Below are 22,223 nucleotides of genomic sequence, written 5' to 3'. Positions count from 1 at the left end.
GTCGCGAGTTTAAAAGTTTTATTAAGAAAGCCAGCGAGTTCAGTAAGTCCATAGAAACATAAGGCTAGAATACAGACGTGGGGAAACACCAGTACATTTATAGGGTACATACAATAGGATTGATTATGTTCAGGATATAACACAAAAGGACGACGTGCGGCAGAGCTGTCTTGATAGTTCAGATACAAGGAAACAATACAGAAGGTAACTGCCGGTAACTACTCATTGAAAACGCATACAAGGAATTAACGCGTGAAATAGCTAGACGATCTCCAGGGCTCCCAGGCATTGTACTGCGGGACCTGGTATCATTCTAGTGATTATCAAAGGTGGGTCTCCATTGTGGAATTGGAATTGTGGACTGGAATTCCTGGGCATACTCCATGACAGAGCGGGCCCCTTGCTTCAATCTGCGCATGGCAATCTTGGCCCTCTCCCCCCTATGAGGGTCCTCAAAACGGCGTTGCAAGGCAGACATAAATGCATCCAAGGACCTCAGGATCCCGGGTTCAGTCTCCGTCGCCATCACTGCCCATTCCACCGCCTCCTTCTCTAGCAAGCTGATCACATACCAGACCCGAGCTTCCTCCGAAGGGAAAGTTTCTCCTTGATCCATCATGAAGCCGGACAGCTGGAGCACAAAGTGGGGCAACTGGGTGCTGGATCCGTCGAAAGAGACCTTCAGGTCCCGGGTTGCAGGTCGCCTGGGTGGGATGGGTGGGGGTGTCCCTGCGCTGTCAGGTGGTTCCGTGGTGGTCCACGAGTTGACCCAAGGTTGCTGAGTCAACGGTTTGAGCTCTCTCACCGCCCCCAATACTGCCGTCATGTCCCTCTGTAGAGCTCCCAGCTGTACCTGGAGGTCCCGGTTCTGTAGAGACAGCGCCCGATTCTGTTCTCGCAGCAGAATCACCTCTTCCCCGGTACCGAGGGCTGGGGTGACTGGGGTGCGGATGGCCGAGGGTTCGTTAAACCATCCAGTCGTAACTCCCTCCTGGCTCCGCTCCTCTCTCTCTCCGTATAAGGCGGTAAGCGGTCCCCGGCAAAAACTGGCAAGGTCTGGTTCCGTCACCAGCCGTCAGTCGACCCCCTCGAGGGCACCATCAGCCGCGGTCCTGTATCGCAGCTTGGCGTGCGTAGGCAAGGAGGTCCACACCGGCTTCCCGGGGAAACCGGCAAACTTGGCCGGGTGCCATCCCGGAGTTGCTTCTCCCCGGCTCCCTCCAGCGAGGGGGGTTGCCCCCTGCCAGTAACTCTGGCGGATGTCTTCATCCATGAGGAATGGGTTTGTGGATCATGCTGACATCCTATTCCTTAACTATTACAAAAATAAAAAAGAATAGGAGATTCTAGCCTACTGTCAGACTGCAGTACTTCATTGCATTTCTTTCATAAGGAACTTCACTCCAGACGTAGTTGCGAGTTTAAAAGTTTTATTAAGAAAGCCAGCGAGTTCAGTAAGTCCATAGAAACATAAGGCTAGAATACAGACGTGGGGAAACACCAGTACATTTATAGGGTACATACAATAGGATTGATTATGTTCAGGATATAACACAAAAGGACGACGTGCGGCAGAGCTGTCTTGATAGTTCAGATACAAGGAAACAATACAGAAGGTAACTGCCGGTAACTACTCATTGAAAACGCATACAAGGAATTAACGTGTGAAATAGCTAGACGATCTCCAGGGCTCCCAGGCATTGTACTGCGGGACCTGGTATCATACTAGCGATTATCCCAGGCGGGTCTCCATTGTGGTGCAGATGCCGGGCGGAGACAGAATGCAAACGGGGAAGGACGGAGCAAATTCAAACTCCATTTTGTTCTGGTGAGGAACCATCTTGTTTATCCGGGGTCGACAGAAAGCCCTAGCTGACAGTTTGTTTGAATAATCATGGGGTTCAGTTCCTGCTTTATTTCCTGGGGATTTTATGTACTGGGGATTATATGTAAACTGCTGTTTTAATTAGTTGTTCCATTGTAACTATCTTTTATTGTAAGCCACTTGACATGTCTGTTTGTCAAAAAGAAAGCATATTAGTTTGAAATAAATAGTGTTATTTGTTGTATGGAACTGAAAGCTGGGATCAATATCTACAGCATGCTGGGTTGATCTTTATCTTGTTTCCTTTTGTATTTTTTTTCTACCAAAACTGGCATATCAATCAGGAGAATATCCATACAATAACTATGGATTAATATGGAATGCACCAAATATGGCTAGGCTAGAGTGAGGATGGGGCACATGTAGCAACAACTTCCAGGAGGAAGACCTGAACTTAATCCTGTGTTTCCTAACACAGCCCTCTTGCCCACAGGGTTACTGCATCAGAGTGAAAGTTACTTGCTTGGACCATGCTGTTGAACTGCTTGTATTTCCCTGTACGTATGCCCGGGGTAATTGGTGCCACAGCATGCTGATAGTTCATTGTAAAATAATATTAGCAAGGGGAAATCTGAACCCATCTCTCAGTGGAGCTTAACTTCATGTCTCCCAGTTCATCATACAGTGCTTCTAACTGCTGGGCTACAGCTTCAGAATCTAAGAAGTGAGAAGGGCAGTTTCCTCTGACTGCAATACTATGAGTCCTTGCTACCAGTGATGTCATCTCAATGGACTAGATGAGTTTACAAGCAAATCATGACATTGCTAATGCTATCCACCAATTGGTGGTTTTCCTGTGTGATAAAGGAATTCTTTTTGGGCAATGTGTTGACTGGTAAATAGCTGTGCAGTTGCTATGAACTTTTGGGGATAGGATATTTTTTGTTTCTTTTTAATGTTGTTGGTTGGTTGGCTGTCGAGTGGCCATGAAATACTGACTGGGCCTTCCGCAAAGTACAACTGGATATTTTGGTGAGGGCCTATTACTGGGCTTATCTGAGACTTTGTACTCAAGGGGTTGTATCCTAATTTGGGAATATCTGCCAATTCCCCCTTTCTGCTGCAGACCCCCCCTCAGGTCATTCCTCAGGCTCCCTATTTTCAAGGAGCAGCATTTCACAGAGCAAAAAAGGGCTGCATTGGGACAGGGAGGGGAAAAGTTTCCATTGTCTTTCAAAAATTTTGTCTGGATGCAACCCAAGTACATCTTCTAACATGAGAACCACAACAGCAGCAGAAAATTTCTGCTGAATACCAGCTTTCTTAAAATATCACCAGAAATCTACTTCCAAACAGCAGTTACAGCCATTGAGTAATATATCCTGTTCCAGGAGTACAAGTTAGATGTAAATAACGAAACTATTTTACCTTTCCTTTCATAACTACACAATCTTCTTGTCTGTTGCTGTCATGTGTCGGCTCACCAGGAAGCCATTTGGTATACATTACAGGGGTCCCGTCACTCCATTCAAAGTACATTTGAATCTTGAGGTCATTTAATCCAATCCATAATTCATCATTTGGTTCTAGCGTACACACAGATGAAAAATGATTATGATTAGAATATTATTCTATTCTATAGGGAAAAAAATAGAGTATGTGCAGAATCATTAACCAATAGCTCCATGGGTTGCCAGCCTTCAGGTGGGGCCTGGAGAGCTCTCAGAATTAACAAATGGTCTCCAAAATACAGAGATCAGTTCCCCTGGAGAAAATGGCCGCTTCGAAGGGTAGAATCCATGCCATTATACCCTGCCAAGGTCCCTCCCCTCCCTAAACCCAGCCTTCCCCAACCTTCATCCCCAAATATACAGGAAGCTCCCAACCTGAAGTGCAACACAAATAGCTTCAGGAAGCCAAACATTTTGTCACTAAAGCAATACTAGTTTTAAGCCCCAAGTCTTCATCTTCCTATACTTGTTCTCTTTAAGAACTATAACTGACTGCAGTTACGTTTCACTTAGTAACTAGTTATGTTGAATTGGTTAAATCTGCAGTTTACTTACTGTGTTTGTTTGGAATAGAATATGCTTCATCAGGGACCTAGCAGTGTGTGAGTTTTACTGAGTGAGTTGCAGGATTAATAGCAAATATTTGACGTGTGCAAAAAGATAGGCAGGCAAATAAAAATCCTCTGTGTGTATGCCCTGATTTTGGGTGTTTTGTATTATATTCCTAGTACATAGCATCTAAGGCAGGGGTGGGGAACGTCAGGCCCGGGGGCCGTATAAGGCCCGTGGAATCATTTGGTCTGGCCCTTTGTGGGTCCTGGCAGATCTCTAGCTCAGAAGGATCTAAGACTGGCGATCCGCCTCCTCCCGTGGACAGGAATAGCCTCTATTCAAGGCGGATGTGAGTTTGTTTCACTGAGAAAAGGAACCTTTCCCCCCCCCTTGAAGAAGAGTCATTAGCTATGGAGCTGCTAGGACTGCCCAACAAACTGTGTCTTGTGTTTTCTGCCCTGCCTGAATCTCTGGGGCCCAGCTGGGAATGGCAGAGCTCAAAAGTGAGTCGCTCTATGTGGCAGACACTTGGAGCCGTCTCCGGTCATGCCGCTTGGCTAAATGTTTGACCAAATAGAGCAGGCTAATTTTTAAGTTGATAATTTTGTATGGCCTGCGAATGTTGTTATAAATATCTAAATGGCCCTTGGCAGAAAAAAGGTTCCCCACCCCTGATCTAAGGAATGTCTTCCACTGGCAGTTTTCTGATTTCAACAAAAACAACAAAGCCTTGTTGATGACATAGTAAAAGAAAGCAACAGAGTTAGTAACTCAACATCAATGGCCAGCTGTTAACAACAAGGTTGCCAACCTCTGGGTGGAATCTGGAGATCTCCTGGGATTACAACTGATATTCAGGCAATAGAAATCAGTTCAGATGGAGAAAATGGCCACTTTGGAAGGTGGACTCTATGGCATTATGCCCCACTGTAGTCCCTCTCCTCCCCAAACCCTGCCCTCCTCGAAGGGTTGCCAGGTTCCTGTTCACAACCAGCGGGAGGTTTTTGGGGTGGAGCCTGAGGAGGGCGGGTAGGGTTGCCAACTGCCAGGTAGTAGCAAGAGATCTCCTGCTAATTCAACTGATCTCCAGCCGATAGAGATCAGATCACCTGGAGAAAAATGGCCACTTTGGCAATTGGACTCTATGGCATTGAAGTCCCTCCCCTCCCCAAACCCCGCCCTCCTCAGGCTCCACCCCAAAAATCTCCCACCAGTGGTGAAGAGGGACCTGGCAACCCTAAGGGCGGGGCTTGTGGAAGGGGAGGGACTTCTATGCCATAGAGTCCAATTGCCAAAGCAGCCATTGTCGCCAGTTGAACTGATCTCTATTGGCAGGAGATCAGTTGTAATAGCAGGAGATCTCCAGCTAGTGCCTGGAGGTTGGCAACCCTACCTCCTCAGGCTCCACACACCCCAAATCTCCAGGTATTTCCCAACCCAAAGCTGGCAACGCTAGTTATTAAATATGTGCCAAAAGGTAACAGGTGTTTCCAGTGACCTGGATTACTAAGGAGGCTACCGCTAAGAGTTGTACTCAGCACTTCCTCTGACTAATTCAAATTTCAGGCAGAACATCTACTACTTGGCATTAAGCTCCTATTTGTCATTATAGTATTTGCTTCATGACAGAGATATTGCTTTTTAATGGTTTTTTCCATTGCTCTTGCATTCCTGTACTTTACACAGTGCTTTTCTGTTTGTCCTCACAGGAAAGTTTTGTATTGTCCCTTTTTGTAGTATTATAAATATCCACAGCAGTACATACACAGCAAAGAACAGAATCCAGCCAATTAGGACAGAACGTTATAGTCTGTGCAAAATCCTCAGAGCCTCAAATTGCACTGAAATAAAAACGAGTGTTTGGACCTCGGGGTTACGAAGAAACACGTGCCATATCTTGTAAAACCTAAAGAGACCTTTCAAGACAAATCTACATTAATATACCCAGTTCTGCATTGTTCACACACTTTGCCATCATATATTTGCCACAAGAAGAGATAGAAAATTGTATTTTAATGAAATGGAGATTCTGGGTAAGCTATTTCTGTACTACCACATTTCGTGCCTTTTCTACACTTGCATAGAGTTTTATTGCATGCATGGCTTTGCTAAATCTTTCCTGACCCTGCAGATCACATTTAGACTTTGAGATTCCACCTCACTACCACTCAATTAGAAGAAGAGTTGGTTTTTATACCCTGATTTTCTCTACCTTGAAGGAGCACCTTCCCTTTTTCTCCCCACAACAATTAGACAAACTTCTACATTTCCTTCAGTTCCTTAGTTATGTACGATACATCTTCTATACCTCACTCTCTCTCAGTCTATAGTATAATTCTCATGCTCACAACAAATAGAATAGCACAAGTGGGGAATCCACAAGATTGCACAGGGAGCACCACGTTTTCCCCTCCTCCACCGTTTCTTCTTTCCTTACCCTTGAAAGTTTTTTTCTCCTTCTTCTCTTCTTCCCACTCACCAGCCAATCTACCTTTATCTGTCCCTCTGTCTTTAGCTTCCTTTCCTCCTAAAACAGCCCTAGAAAGAGGCCTGCTCCTTCCGCCTGCCTTTTACTAGCAGAAACAAAGGTTTGAAGGTTACCAACCCTCATTCATTTCTTAAAGGTACAGGCATTGGTTCTATTATTGGGGGTTTTTAAACTCCCCAATGTATTTTTATTTAGATTTCATGTCTGTTCATGGCTCCAATCTCTGTATTTAAGTATCCACAGATGTGGCCATGCTGAGAATTAGATATATTGATGCACTTGTCTTGAAGAACATGATGGGAGACGGTTGAAAATATCAAATAAAAAAATGCTGAAGTTCACATCAAATTTTTGACACAATCATAGAATCTTTTAATCCTTTAGATAGTATATTTATCTTCATGCTATTTATAAAATCTACTGCTTTGAATAACAAAAAACATTATAATTATTAGAACTGAATATTAATAAAAACCCTGTACAAATACTCACGATATCCAAGCTGAGAAATGATAAAGCTGTACTCTTCGACATTGTGGATACTTGCCAGATCTCCACCTTCCTTTCTACAGAGTGCTACAGCATCATTCCAAAAGTTGACTTCTCTGTGAATCTTATAACAGAAGCCTGCATATGATACCCATTCATCGGGACACTTAATTGCCACATTTGATTCTGAGGGAAAGGCAACGACAATTGTAGAACACTTGTGAGTACACAAAATGTTGTATTGATACACCTGTGCACAGATGCACACCCTTGGTTCCTGGCAGTGGCTCTCTGTTCTTGCTTATTTATCATACCATCATTACATTCACAACAAGCTGCAATTAAACTTCATTTGGGCTCAAATAGATAGTTGCTGCACTTGCATGAACCCCCTCGTTCTTCCTTCCTCTACCTCACAGAACGTGACTAACACAAAGTCTGATCAGGCTCCAATTTACCCTCTCATCTGAATGGACGCAATTCAGCAAGCGAGTTCCCCACCACCAACCAGATTATAATCAGCCTCTAGTTTGCTGAGGTGGGAGGGGCACACATAAGCATAGCCACAAACTGTGGTGGTGCTCAAATGGAGTTATATTGCAGCTTGTTGTGAAGCCTGCATGCACAATCTCTTCATCCAAAGAGCTCAGTATTTTTTCCAGGTGACCATCCAGGCCAGCTTTTCTTCCTTTCAGCAGCAGAACAATGTGCTTCTGGAGCTTTCTCTCGGCATAGCCGTCAATACTACTGTGCCACTAACAACATGAAAATGCCCTAAGTTTCGTGTGTGTGGGAGGCAATGATACAGGACTTCCTCTGCTCCAACTGGCACCTTGTCAGGACATGAAAGTTGATGATTCTGTGCTCATATAGGACCAGCACTTAAATGTGACACTAGCCATGGAACTATAGCTGTTGTAAAAGTGGCTCTGATGGGTAGGCTTACCAATTGCCCGGTGGTGGTGGGCAAACGCCCACCAATCCACCAGGCTGCCCGCAGACCAGCTGACGGTTGGCAGGCAAAAGAGGGGGAGGTGCACAATGTGCACGTGCGCAACCAGTGCGCTGTGCTGACATTACTTCTGGGTTCAGTGCAGACACTCTAGCAACCTCTGGTAAAACTCTGTGAAAACCATAGAGTTTCGGTGGAGATTGCTAGAGTGTCCATGTCACTTCTGGCTAAACCTGGAAGTGACCTCTGTGTGTCTTGTAGGGTGTGGGTGCACATCGTGCAGGGCGCACACGTGTATCACAAGCCCCCAGCCATGCCCCTGCAAAGCTTCCGCTGGTGGGGCAAATGGACCTGGCAACCCTACTGATGGGACTCAAAAAGATCTGGGAGTGGAGCCCAGACCAAAAGTGGGAGGAGTCCAATGCAATGTATTTGCCTAAGGTGTACAGAATGGTGAGGGGGGTAGTAAAGAAAAAAGAAAATGGCTTTTTTTTCTGGCGACCAGCCATTTACTTCCCTTTGCAAAAATTAAGTCCAGTTGAATTTTTTTTTAACCTATAGTAGTAAGTCTACCTGCACCTGGCCAGATGTTTCCTGCCACTCACACATATCTTATAAACCACATTTTCTCCCCCATGTGAGAAATAGCTGTTAGAAAAAGGGAAGGCCATACTTGGAAGCTATGGTACTTTGGTCACATTATGGGCAGACAAGACTCACTGGAAAAGACAGTAATGCTAGGAAAAGTTGAAGGCAGCAAGAAAAGAGGAAGAACCAATATGAAATTGATTGATTCAATAAAGGAAGCCACGGCCCTCAGTCTGCAGGACCAGAGCAAGGCTGTTAATGATAGGGCATTTTGGAGGTCATTAATTCATAGGGTTGCCATAAGTCGGAAGTGACTTGACGGTATTTAATACACACACATACTTGGAAACAACACTGAGTCTGTGCAAAATTAGAGACAAAGAAAAAGAATTGGACTTTACCACCACCAGTAAAGCTCCACACACAACCAGGAAGCTAGTTCCTTATGTATCTAGGACACTGTTTATCCTGCACTTTCTTTAAGGAGATCCGATGGCATCCATAGCCCTCCTTTCCTCATGTATCAACACAACAACCCTGTGAACTACGTTAGGTCGAGAAATAGTGGCTGGTCAGAGGTCACCCGATGAGTTTCTGTGATATGGTGGGAATCTCAACCAAGGTCTCCCAGATCCTAGTCTAGCACTCTCACCTCTGCACCACATTGGTGCATAAACTGGTTGCTTTCCTGTGCTAAATTAGGGACACAGAATACAGGCTGAAGGGGAACTAGTTTAAAGTTGTGTTGCAAATTATCTAGGTGTTGCAAGCAATCAAATGTTAAAAAAATAACCCACACACAGCTTGGGGTTTGACCGTGCTAGTTCAATGAAGGCACATGCTTTGGACCCATTGATCATTGATGTATAAGTTAGTATGATTCTGCAGTGGGATGTTGGTGAGCTAACTTTATTGTGTGCAGGATTGCAGCCATGGCACAGTGTGGTTGCATTTAATGCTATGATCAGTAATTCAGTGCATCAGCATGAAACTGCTCCACAGACTGCTCATAGAAAACTCCAAATATATTAGTCATATCACTAAAGAAAAATGCATAAAAATAATACATAAATGGTTTTAGGAAACACCTGGGCATGTTTGCAAAGGTAGTTGGAAATCATGGCAGGAAACTGACAAAGCATGACAGAGAGGGATATTTACAAGAATATACTTATAAAGCAAACTGGCTTTTCCTGTGCCACTAATGCAAAACTGGCTGCCATATTTCTCTGTCATATGAGTGTTTCCTTTTCAAGCTGACATAAAGACCAGCACGAAGGCAGAGTCATGTTGCTGACAATATGCCAACTAACAAGGTGCACCAGGCTCCCTTTAGGCCAAAATGAATTTCAGCATTTGAGAAACTATTCTGGAAAGGAATGCTGCGGGGACTGACAAAATGGTGTGCAGTCAGCAGAAGGAATCTATCCAATAAAAGCAATTACCTTCCTTTGCATCTCTGGCTCCTTTGGAATAACATGCGTAGCAATTTAGGGGCAGTCAACACAGGGGGCTTTTAACCATACCGCTTTGGCAGAGGAGCCTTTACCTGCTACCCCAAAGAAGCAGGAACCTCCAAAGCAGATGAGGAGGCAACCAGTGTCAGTAGCAAACTCCCCTGACTCAATTCATAATTGGGACCAGCTAATTGTGTTTCCACCCAATTGGAAAATAGCTCATTTTCCCCTGAATCCCATCTGAATTACATTATTTGTGGTTATTATTTGATAAATTTATACACTGCTTTGCTGCATCCAAGGCAGTCTACAGTTCAAAACAACATTGTGTCCCTGATGGGTGCACAGCTTGGAAAGGTGACTAGGCCAAAAAGATCTTCCAGTCACCTCACAAATTCCAGTACCTCCCCTACCTCATCCCATGAACAACAGTCCTCCTTGGCTGCCTGATGTGGTGACACAGGTCACTTCCACACTGAACACCTGCTCTCTATTTTCTCTGTTGCTGCCCCGCTTCCAGCTGCAGTACTTTCAAAAGCTGCTTCCAGACTGGTAGCTTCCCCCTTCTCCCCCAGCCCTCGCCCATTGTTTCTAAGTTGTTGAGCCAGGTTTTCCTTTGCAAACTGGATCTGGTGCAGTATTGTGTTTCTGTGATGTCAGCATTTTCATCACCTCAGAGATGATCATGTGCCACCTCCTCCTTTTCTTTTGCACCTGTGCTGTATCGACACGGGGATAACACAAAGTGGTGTTCCCAGGGCAACAGCGAGTTTCACCTTTTCTAGACTGCAGGCTGCAACAGCCAAGCCCCCCCCCCTCAAAAAACAAGCAAAGCTAAGCAGAATCGCTGGGACTCTTATTAAAGGAGGGGGGCTGGACGAATCTCTCTCTTTCACTGACTCTCAGGCACATACCCTCCCTCCTATCTTGTCTTCCTAGACTCTAATTCCTGGCTATGGGAAAGCGACCCACCCTGCCCCCAGCTCCTTGGGTTGAAATTCAATGTTCCAATAGATGGGATCCTGTCTTACTCACTCCCCCCCCCCAGCCTTCCAGCCACTCTGGGGAGCCCTGGTGCCCAGAGAACAGGAAACTCTGTGTGTGAGAGAAGGAGACAGAAAAGTACGGAGCTGAGTCCTCCCTCCATCCTCTTGCTTCCCCCTTCTAGGGGTGTGCAAACATTTTAAAAAATGTGTTTTTTTCATATTCCAGTATTTTTTACCCAAAAATATAGGTATTCCTGATATTCCCAAATTCCAATGCCCATATGGTATTCGGATTTGGGTTTTTCAGGAATCTGAATATTTTGGGGTCCATTATTCCCTATGGGGAAACATTCTGGGTGCCGGGGGGGTTGTTTTTGAAGGTGCACAAACCAAAATTGCAACGGAGCTGCTGGTGCCTGTCCTTTAAATAACTCCCAGACTTCAAGTATATTGGACCAAGGGGTACAATTCTATGGGCCCCTGAACAGGGTGCCCCAGCCATCCTCTATTATTTCCCATGGAAGAAAAAAGAAAGGGGAAAAAAACCTCCAAACTGCTTCAAGGCAAAAGTCATGCCTGCAAGCCACGCCCGCAAACAGCAACCACTCATCAAATCATGCCTCCCATGGAAGAACCAACACAACAAGCCCAACAGAACCACTGCAGAACCCAATAATCCCAGTCGAACAAAAAGCCAATGTGTCAAGCCAAACAGTACCAAAATCAAACTAGAGAATCTCTACAGTGGAAACTCCCAGTTGTGTGTGTATGTGGGGGGCAGGGCACTTTTGCAAGCCCAGCAGAACAAGTGGCAATGTACACAATGCCCAGCAGAACCCAGTGCCACTCTGGCAATACAAGCTCAACAAAAATAATGTTAAGTCAGAGAATCTTTGAAAACTCAAACTGCGGGGGCATGTTTGCAAGCCCAGCAGGACCAATGTCAATGTACAGAGTGCCCAGCAGAACCCAGGGGCACTCTGGCAATGAAAGCTCAATAGGACTAATGTCAAACCATAGGATCGCAGCAGAACAAATACAAGCAAGGGATGTGGGGTGTTGCAATCCCAACAGAACAAATGGCAATGTACATAATGCCCAGAAGAACCTAGCGCCACTGTGGCAGTGTAAGCTCAACAGGATGTAAGCTCAACAAACCAGAGAAGAACAAATCCAAGTACTGAGCAGTGAGCAAAACTGTAAAAACCGTGAAGGGGACACAAAGCAACTCATGCAAAGAAAAAAAAACACCTCTTCAACTGAAAAAGAAACTTGAAACTGATAGAAGAGGGAAGAAAACAGAAATAAAAGGGGGGGGGGAACAGCCACAGGGAGCCTGCAAATGCTGGCTCCTAATCTCTGTAAATCCCAAATATTTCCAAGATTTTTCGGGACCAGTTTTTGGGTTTCCCAAAAAATTGCAGAAATATTTGGGAGACCTGAATATACCTCCGAAATACTAATAAGGTATTTATCAAAATACTGATAAGGTCTGTTAGCAGTACGCACATCTAAGAGGAAAAAAATGAACTTTAACAGCTAAGCATGCCACTGAACGGTAAGGCAAGACCCCCCAACCCCTAATTTTGTGAACATCTGTTACAGTGGGATATTGATAGTGTCACAAATTGTTGTTTTTTTGTCCAAAATGGCACATACTTCCAGGGAAGACATCATCTGCTCAGGAAAAAAAGTTAATGCATAAAAGACGAGAGACATAAAGTCTTTATTATGCTCTTTAGCATCTGAATGGTGCCTCAGCAGCGTAGCAAGTACCAAGAATCCTGGAATATCCCAAGCCTCTGGGAAAACTGCATTTCCCATGGTCCCTAGTACCTGAGACACTGCTGTGTCTGTGTTCCAGGCATCAGCTACTTTCACATACGTTGAATAATGCACTCTCATTGTACTACAGCAATTGTTCTCAACTAGATTTTCTATCCCTTTTTTCCAGAAATATGTTTTAAATTCTATTCTGTCCCAAGCATTCCAAAAGGCCTCAGAAATGCACCTAAACTTACAAAAGAGTACCTTTTCCCCATTGTCCCACTGCCAAGTTTTTAAATTGTATTCACTCACTTACCTGAAGGAATAGTAAATGAATTCAGAGTGGCATTTCCTTTTTTACAAATATAACCAAGTTTCTTGTTACATTCTAGGCTCTCCCATTTGGCACCTCTTGAAGGATTAAATGTTCCACAGGTTTTTCCAGGCTCTGGAGAAGGGCTTCCTTCAAGGAATGGATACAAACAAGAATCCCTTATTGTCAAACAACAGCCTTCATTGGAGAATTGCTTTATAGCCAATGAGCACATTCAGGGAATTCTCTATATAATTTCATACATCACACCAGCAAAGTGACTCGAGTTGCCATTTTATTTAAGGTGAAATAATCAGCTGAGTACATCACTTACAATCACTAACAAGGAGGTATCAGGTCTTCGATCTTGTGATGAGCCCATGAACAGTTGGGTCATCACAAGCCAAGAGGTACTACGTATTGCTTCATTTAAATGTGATGCCTGGTGTGCAGAAACAAATATAAAAAAGGTAAAGGTCCCCTGTGCAAGCACCGGGTCATTCCTGACCCATGGGGTGACGTCACATCCCGACGTTTCCAAGGCAGACTTTGTTTGTGGGGTGGTTTGCCAGTGCCTTCCCCAGTCATCTTCCCTTTACCCCCAGTAAGCTGGGTACTCATTTCACCGACCTCGGAAGGATGGAAGGCTGAGTCAACCTTGAGCCGGCTACCTGAAACCAACTTCCGCCGGGATCGAACTCAGGTCGTGAGCAGAGCTTTTGACTGCAGTATTGCAGCTTAACACTCTGCGCCACGGGGCTCCTAGAAACAAATATTACCCTGTGGCATTCCCACAAAGGGTGATGAAAGAATAAAATATTTCTATTACCCAAGCAGGGCTGCACAATTTATAATCCACTAAATCAAAGACAACCCACCAGCTACACACAGTGGCTTTCTGGTGATTTATTATGAGCCAAAACTATAAGTGGTGCTAGAATTCTATGACTGGATCACCAGATGTGGTTTTGGCCCTGAAAAGTAGTCATGGTGAGCAGTGAAATATGAATGGGGACCACATGGTGGTGGTGGGCAAGGGGAGCTTAATGCTCCCTTCCATGCTGTCAAAAATGGAACTTCCCATTCCAGCCCATGTAGGAAAAATAGAAATACCCATATTCTGAGTCAGGGCTTAAAGCAACTTGGGGCTAAGGGAAGCAACCCATGGGGTTCCCCTGAACTGCCACAGGTTTTTTTTGTGTGTGTGTGTGTGTTAAGTGCCGTCAAGTCACTTCCGACTCATGGCGACCCTATGAATGAAAGTCCTCCAAAATGTCCTATCTTTGACAGCCTTGCTCAGATCTTGCAAATTGAAGGCTGTGGCTTCCTTTATTGAGTCAATCCATCTCTTGTTGGGTCTTCCTCTTTTCCTGCTGCCCTCAACTTTTCCTAGCATGACTGTCTTTTCCAGTGACTCTTGTCGTCTCATGATGTGACCAAAATATGACAGCCTCAGTTTAGTCATTTTAGCTTCTAGGGTCAAGTTCAGGCTTGATTTGCTCTATAATTGATTTGTTAATCCACTGATTTGTTTGTTTTTTTTTTTTTTTGGCAGTCCACGGAATCTGTAACACTCTCCTCCAACACCACATTTCAAAGGAATCTATTTTCTTCCTATCAGCTTTCTTCACTGTCCAGCTTTCACACCCCTACATAGTAATAGGGAATACAATGGCATGAATTAATCTAGTCTTGGTTTTTTTACATGTCTTGAATTTTAATTACAGAACTCCAGTGCCACGTCTGGATTGGATTTAGGCCATCTGTTTGTGGCCGCTGCCTTGAGCAGCTGGGGATACAAAGTATATAGCTGCAAGAAGATGTGTGCTCTGATCAGTGGGTCAAACACTGCCTATATCTGCCTTAGAGGAAATGAAATTTCCAAATCATTTTGTGTGCTTGAGAGCCATGAATATCAAAATAAAACTAGAATTCCAAGAAGAGTATGTGGAGAAAATTATTTTGAGATCCTTTTTTTTGTACTGCAGATACAATATTTAAAATAAATTAACAAAAAATCATGCCTATATTAGTACTTACCTGGGGCCCAATTTAAGTATCTGAAAGCATGGCCACCACTCCATTGCCACCCACTATCAAAGTCCAAACTGTTAAGACCAAACCAGAGTTGAGAAGTCAACTTCGATGTCAACCCTAGGTAAGAAGCACAGCAAGTAGTCATTCCCAGGAATACATTCCACAGAGAGCTGCAACAATTACAGAACACGGGACAGGGCTAAGTAAACAAAGACGTAGAAGTGGAAGAGAACTTTCAACAGTTGGAAATATCTCCCATTGCTATAACACTATGATAGAATAAGCAACAGTGGCACAGAATTTCCTTGTGCATCCACTTATGTCATAGCAGGTCTGTGCTGCTGCTATTGAATCTGGTAAAGCAACTTCCAGACCTGCCTGTTCTGAATTTCATGCTCACCCTTAGCATGAAAGCAGCCAGGTTCCAGAGTTCCTCACTCTTTATTGAAGAGAGAGATTTTTCCTGGTCACGTCTGCATTCTCACTTTCATGGGCTGTTTTTGACATCCAACATGGGGAAACACTTCAAAATGGAACAAGGGTGAGAAACGGAAGCAAATTGGGGTAGGACAGCAATAGAGAGAAAGGTTATGTACATGTGGGAAGGGATGTGCTGTAATGTGGTTAGCATGTGGGAATTTCTATTTTATACCACTTTTCCAATCAGTTCAAAGCAGTTTCCAATAAAAAAAATCACAATATCAAATAGCAATCTGAAAATCAAAGCAACTATAACACAGATTTAGAGAGCCAAAAGTAAACCAGAGAGATCCGCAAAAGGGGCACCTTCTGAACAGCTTTGCTTTGCCGACTTTCCTAAAGAGGAGTGGAGATTATACAGTCTTCCCCTCAGTGGGCAGCTCTTTCCGCAAGGACAAAAGCAGCTGGAACTTGGGACTTGCCTTATTCAGTTGGTTCTTTGTTCAATCAATCAATACCTTTATTGGCATAAATGGTTCTTTGTTGTGATCTTTACTTTACTTTAATGATATTGTTTATATGGCCAATTCAGCCCTGAACAATGTTGCACTGAGATAAAAAAAAAAGGAAGAAAAAGGGAACTGTCTGAATAGCCCATAAGGAAATTAGTATTTTTTTAATCTTAATTGACTGGGAAAGAAATTTGGCGACTGCCAATGTAGTATTAAAATCTACCCCTGCTAAAAGAACCCTCAGCTTATCCAGTTTAGAGACAGATTCCCGAATAGAGGCTTTATCCATCTGTCTCTAGCCTCGTTGAGCAAGTCACAGCTACCCAAGGAATGCTGAAGAGTGTCTGTTTGGCCAGAACCACATTGACATACTCTCTCACAGTACAGTATCCTATTTAAGCGACCTATTAACTCCCCTGATGGGTTGGCATTCAGTCTAGCCAACATAAATCTGTAACGTGGGATTATCAGAAAATCAAAATACATTGGGAGGGATTGCGGCAAGTTTAGACCTAGGTATAGAGGTGAGCATAGGAGCCCCGTGGCGCAGAGTGGTAAGCTGCAGTACTGCAGTCCAAGCTCTGCTCACAACCTGAGTTCGATCCCAACGGAAGTCGGTTTCAGGTAGCCGGCTCAAGGTTGACTCAGCCTTTCATCCTTCTGAGGTCAGTAAAATGAGTACCCAGCTTGCTGGGGGTAAAGGGAAGATGACTGTGGAAGGCACTGGCAAAAGTCTGCCTAGGAAACGTCAGGATGTGATGTCACCCCATGAGTCAGGAATGACCCAGTGCTTGCACAGGGGACTTTTACCTTTATAGAGGTGAGCACACTCTACGTGCTCTTATTGTAGCACTTCCAGAATCCAGTTTTTGCAAGCAGCTCAAGATGGAGGAAAGAGCTGCTGATGACCCATGCTCTTTTAGGTTTTGTTGTGATCTAATAATTACAGCTGTTTTATGAGTACTGCCTCTTTTACTGCTTCCTGGCCTACTAGGAAATGTTAGGCAGATGATGACTTCAGCAAACAGGAAAAACTAGTCCTGCACCCCATGGGATCAGACCAAAGATCGATGTAGCCAGTATATTGTTTTTTCACAGTAGCCCACCAAATGCCTCCAGATATGAAGTAGGGAATTGCCTTTACTATTGCCTTCAGTTCAGATTTCATCATTGCTGTGAACAAACGGTGCATAAAACATGATTCTCTCAAATGAGTTGAACTTGGGTTACATTCAGGATGGTCAAAAAAAAGGGGGGGAAGCAAAACTTTCCCTAAAAACAGAATTAAGTACCTAGAAGGTCAAGCAAAAAAACAACTGACAAGGCCAAAAATATAATTAAAAGCTAAAACATTAAGAAGTTGTCTAAGTACACATAAGTTTAATACAAGTTAAAACCAAATAATGCTAATAACTCCTATATGGCCTTGCAAGGAGCCTTCCAAACACATATATTAAAATAACACAATTGGCATAATATACAATTAGACATACAATCATATGCAAACCATAGACATACAATAACATAAAGACCATACGCGTTTTGGCATATTTGCCTTCTTCAGTGGTCCAAAAGAAACTAGCACACCAGGCTGTAAATTATGTCTCAAATTTCTACAAATCCTTGTGACTTTTGGGCGTAATATTAGCAAGGTCTCAATAAATATAGAACTTCAGAGCTTCGTCTGTTAAAGGCATCCTTACAAATGAAACTTACAGCCTATCTTTAACAAAACATCCAGATCCCACAGTCACAATGTGATATGAAAAGTCTGGAGTAACTATCAAGTGTCATTCAGGATGGTACTGATAGTTCTGTGGTATGTCCCAAGTATATCTGAAAACTTCTCTTAGTTTTCATTATGTGAAATTCAGGAAAAATCTTTACACATTAGTAACTTACCTGCCAGATACATTTGTTCATGTAATTCTGTGATGCACAACAAGTCTGCACTTTGTTGCTGACAACTTTTCCTTGCTTGGTACCATGTGAGAGCAGATTCTGAATTTATCTGGTACTGTACCTCAGTCATCGGGTCTGTATCCCACAGGCGGCCAATGCCACTAACTGTAGGGAGAACCAAGAAATATTTCCATTTCATTATGACAATACCAAAAAAGAAGAGGAGAAGAAAGAAAGAAAGAAAGAAAGAAAGAAAGAAAGAAAGAAAGAAAGAAAGAAAGAAAGAAAGAAAGAAAGAAAGAAAGAAAGAAATCGAAATGATATACATGTCAGAGTAAGCCATGCTTGGTGTACAAAAGGGTATAAAAGAAGAAAAGAAAATCCTCCAGGGGGCAGTTAGCGTAATAGGGTCAGCACCTTTCTTTCTTGGTAGGTGTCATTCCTTGTCCGTCTCCAGATTGTTACTCTTAGGGCAATATCCTCCTTCTTCTCAGAAGTTCCACACTCTCTCTACGTGCAATCCTGAAAGAGGGTAGAACCGCACAGGAACCGGCATGACCCCTATGCCAGCGTCTGTGCAAACTGGCGCAGACACCAACGTAGGGCAAATTATGCCGGCCCTGGGGGAGTGACGCAGCAGCGTGGGGCTCAGGTGCTGACACAGCCTCCTGGCAGAATTTCAGTGGCGAAACTCCATGCGCCAGCATCCAGGGGGGCATTCCCGGGGTGTTCCCAGGGGTGGAGCTGCCTCTGTGCAGCTTCCTAAGCAATTTCAGGCCAGGAACACCCCCTCTGCCCTTGCTCCAAAAATGGTGGCATAGCCCAGTGAAACACTATGGAGTGGTTACATGGGGCTTGCAGGTAAGGGCAGGGTTTTTGCTTCAGTGGGGGGCTGGAATCTGCTCTGGAGACAGTGTGGCTGTGCCGCTTCCAGGCACTGCCTAACCCTCCCCCCAGGAATGGGCTGTCTCTCTCTCTCTCTCAGCTAGGGATATGGCTAGGAATCTATCTCTATTTGTTACTATCAAGTATGTTAGTTCCTGAATAAAATTTTCTCTACACTTTAATCAACTTGTGTCCCTTTGTTGTGCAATCCCTCTGCCAACAATACTTGCTTATTTCTCAGTTGAGACCCAAGAAATGCGCCAAGCAAGTCTTCATTAAGCCTCTCAGCACAGGAGCTGTATTAATAGTATTTTAAACCATGTGACAATTTCCCTCCTGGATTCTGCCAGGAAAAATGGGTTGTGGTCCTTATCGAAGCAATTGCAGTATTATTTGTTGACTAGTTGACCCACAGTCACCCTTCTAAATCCACGGATTTAGAGGGGCATAACTGCTTGGGTTTTCACAGTAGCAGCGCAGTCTTGTGCACAATCACTCCAATTTAATGGAAGTCCTTTCACTTCCAGGACTAAACACCGCACAGAGGTATTGCTAAGGATTCTGAAGAGAGATTTAGTCTCTGCTAGTGCACAGAGTCCCATCAAGGCACACACATAAGCCGTGGGCTGATGGTTGTCAAGAAGGAGAAATTCAAAAAGAAAATATTGCCTGCCCATATCAACTGTTGATGCTTTTAGACATATATGCGTGACTGAACTTTGCAAAAAAATCAGCTGCCCTTAAGGTACTTTGGATGAGGTTAGTGTGTAACACAAAAGGATGAAGAGAAAATGTGCAACAGACAAGTGTCAGCAATCAATTCCACATGTCCCTGTGTTAGATCTTACAGTCTAAAAAAGTAATGTAGCTGATTACCCAAGTTTATCATAGTGCTAGACATAATTAATATGATTTGCGATTGCCATATTATAAGCTGTCTACTATCCAGCTACCAGGCAGATATCCAGAGGGGTGGAATCAAATGTACTTTAATTAATTAGAGGGGAATCTTGGGATCTAGTCCTAGATGACTTTCAATTTTGCATGACACCCAGTGCATTCCATAAACTGTTATTTTTTAAAAAAATAAATCCTGCAGAGCTTACATTTTTGTGGACAAAATCCATAAAGCTTGTCTACATCAAAGTTTCTTGTGGTTGAACACCAGAATAAGCCATCTGACCTGCCCTCGTTTGTACACTCAGCATACCATTTGCCAAGAAACTGGAATGGGAATACACATGGTGCCCCTTTGCCATTGCCTTTCAAAGTAAACGTATCTGGAGAAAGAAGGAACAATTAAAAATGGAACAAAGCTGAAATAAACATAGAAGCTTCCACTTTATTTATTGTATAACAACAACCACAGCAATAATAATAATAATTTCCCTCTTCAAAATGGGGTAAGGCCTTAAAGCACAAATCAAACATCTGAACATTGAGACATGTGCTCTGCCACTGAGTCACAACCACTCTCTGTTTGCATGTATTGCTCAGTTTATGCTGCATGCAGTTTATGGGACCTATCACTCATACAAACAGATGTTGCAGTCAAGTCATGCTCTAACCCAGCCATCCTAATGTGCAGCATGTGAGAGCCGTGGCTCCTGCCAATAGGGTGCCTGCTTGCTTCTTGAGTTGTGCATGTATGTGGTAGGGCAATCCAAAGCATCGTGAATCAAACAGAGCAAAAATTGTGCTTCAGGTTACTCCTTATCAGCAGAATGACTAACAAAGAGCTGAACCTATTCGGGCAGGCTTATCACACAGCTGTGCACCTTCACCTTGACTCAGGCCCCCCATTTACCTACCCAAGGTGGCAAATTACCACCCCAAATTTCCCACACCCAGAGGAATTGAAGAGAGAGAAAATCACCTCCATGCAATGATGCTTGAGAATTTGGTAAAAACCATAGAGACTAGGGAAGACAGCCTAGAACCGTGTTGGCGAACCTATGGCACATGTGCCGGACTTGGCACGCCGAGCCCTCTCTGTGGGCACGCGCGGGTAAGTTGAGCAGCCATGGCGTCTGCCTTCCCTGGACTCCCCGCCGCCCAGCTGGGAGTAACCCACCCACCCCTTCCCTGGACTCCCCGCTGCCCAGCTGGGAGGAAACCTCAGTATTCAGGTTAAATTGCTGTGTTGGCACTTTGCGATAAATAAGTGGGCTTTGGGTTGCAGTTTGGGCACTCGGTCTCTAAAAGGTTCGCCATCACTGGCCTAGAATATCACCTAGAAGTGACATCACATCCTCCCAAAACTACACTCTCCCCAGGCACTGTCCCCAGTATCTGCTGGCATTTGCTGAGACAGTACTGGGAAGTTGGGAACCATACCTTGGCCACTGATACATATTTTCTTATGTCTTTTGGGATTGGAAACCTCTCCCTTTACCTAAGCAGGGAATAAAGCTTCCCCTTCTTTGGAAAACTGAAACTAAACAGCATATCCAAAGCAAACAGCGGATCCCACCCCCAAATGGCAGCCATTTTATAATTTTCCCCACCCCATGGCAACTATTTTGTGGTTGTGCCTTCCCTACTGTGCTTCCTCAAAATTATTAAATTGTCTGCTTGCTCAAACTAGGTTGGCTATCCTGTTCTAAGAGCTTGTGGGTGATTTTAAGAAAGATGTACATGTAAATGATCATTTTACCACACGTATGTATTTGGCATGTAACAAAAGCTCCCTTACTATCTAGATAATTCATTCAAATTCATCTAGACAATACAGACACCAGAATGGGGCTTTGTTTTCCTGCATCATACTAATAGGACTAATAAGATCAGTAAACAAGTATTTACCTTCATAGCCTCGTGAGCACAAATCATCTGTGGTTCCATAGACTTTCCACCGACTCCAGAGGCCTGATCCCTTGAACAGCATAATACTTTTCTCATTTTTGTTTCCATAGTTGAAATATAGGTCTGCTCCTTGGATTGCAAAAAGTGTGTCATTTCTGCATTCCCATCTTTGGACCTCACTAGTTGAATTACATGGGTACAGGGCAACTGGTGTCCAGTCTACCTTTGAAGCCACTCCAAAACATAGCTTCAGAGAGACACTCATTAACTGATGGCTGGAAATCCATCTGAATTTTTGTGCCTCGTTTGCATGGTCACAGGAGCTGGTAGTGACGAAGTTTGAAGAGCGTGCATTTACACAAACCCTGTGATCTTCATTAAATATTAAAAATGTGCTGGTATCTATAGACATAAAAGGTAAACATAAACACTGATAACTTCCAAAAGCAAAAGCCATGTAATATCTTTAAGACCAACCAAAACAACACCTCATAGTGTACAAACTTTGGAGTTCTGTTCCTCAAGTTGGATGTTAAAACAATCTTCACCAAACTTTGGGGTTCGTGCAAGGAGAGTCCCTTGAAGCTACCCTGAAAATTTGGGAACTCTACCTCCAAAAATGCTTCTCCCAGAGCTCATTAAAACATTTCCATAGGGAAAAGCCTTGGAAAAGCCAAAACTGAAAAAAATCCTAATACCTATCCAGCTGATTCAGTGATTGGCTATCTGGCTAC

General features: G+C 43.8%; 1 protein-coding gene across 1 annotated transcript in view; it reads right to left on the bottom strand.

Annotated features, from left to right (window-relative positions):
- The window catches only part of MRC1 (mannose receptor C-type 1), a 74,622-nt gene that overhangs the window by 39,357 nt on the left and 13,042 nt on the right, over positions 1-22,223 (bottom strand). The window contains exons 3-9 of the mRNA XM_056857099.1: positions 21,490-21,891; positions 19,791-19,964; positions 17,800-17,964; positions 14,969-15,082; positions 12,932-13,078; positions 6,869-7,051; positions 3,254-3,411 (exon numbers count right to left, since the gene is read on the bottom strand). Coding sequence (XP_056713077.1) covers positions 3,254-3,411; positions 6,869-7,051; positions 12,932-13,078; positions 14,969-15,082; positions 17,800-17,964; positions 19,791-19,964; positions 21,490-21,891 — 1,343 coding nt within the window. The remainder of the gene's footprint in view (positions 1-3,253; positions 3,412-6,868; positions 7,052-12,931; positions 13,079-14,968; positions 15,083-17,799; positions 17,965-19,790; positions 19,965-21,489; positions 21,892-22,223) is intronic.

Source organism: Euleptes europaea, chromosome 11 (genome assembly GCF_029931775.1).
Source record: "Euleptes europaea isolate rEulEur1 chromosome 11, rEulEur1.hap1, whole genome shotgun sequence".
NCBI lineage: Eukaryota > Metazoa > Chordata > Lepidosauria > Squamata > Sphaerodactylidae > Euleptes > Euleptes europaea.
Note: the sequence above shows the minus strand (reverse complement) of the source record. Positions and strands in the feature narration are given on the sequence as shown.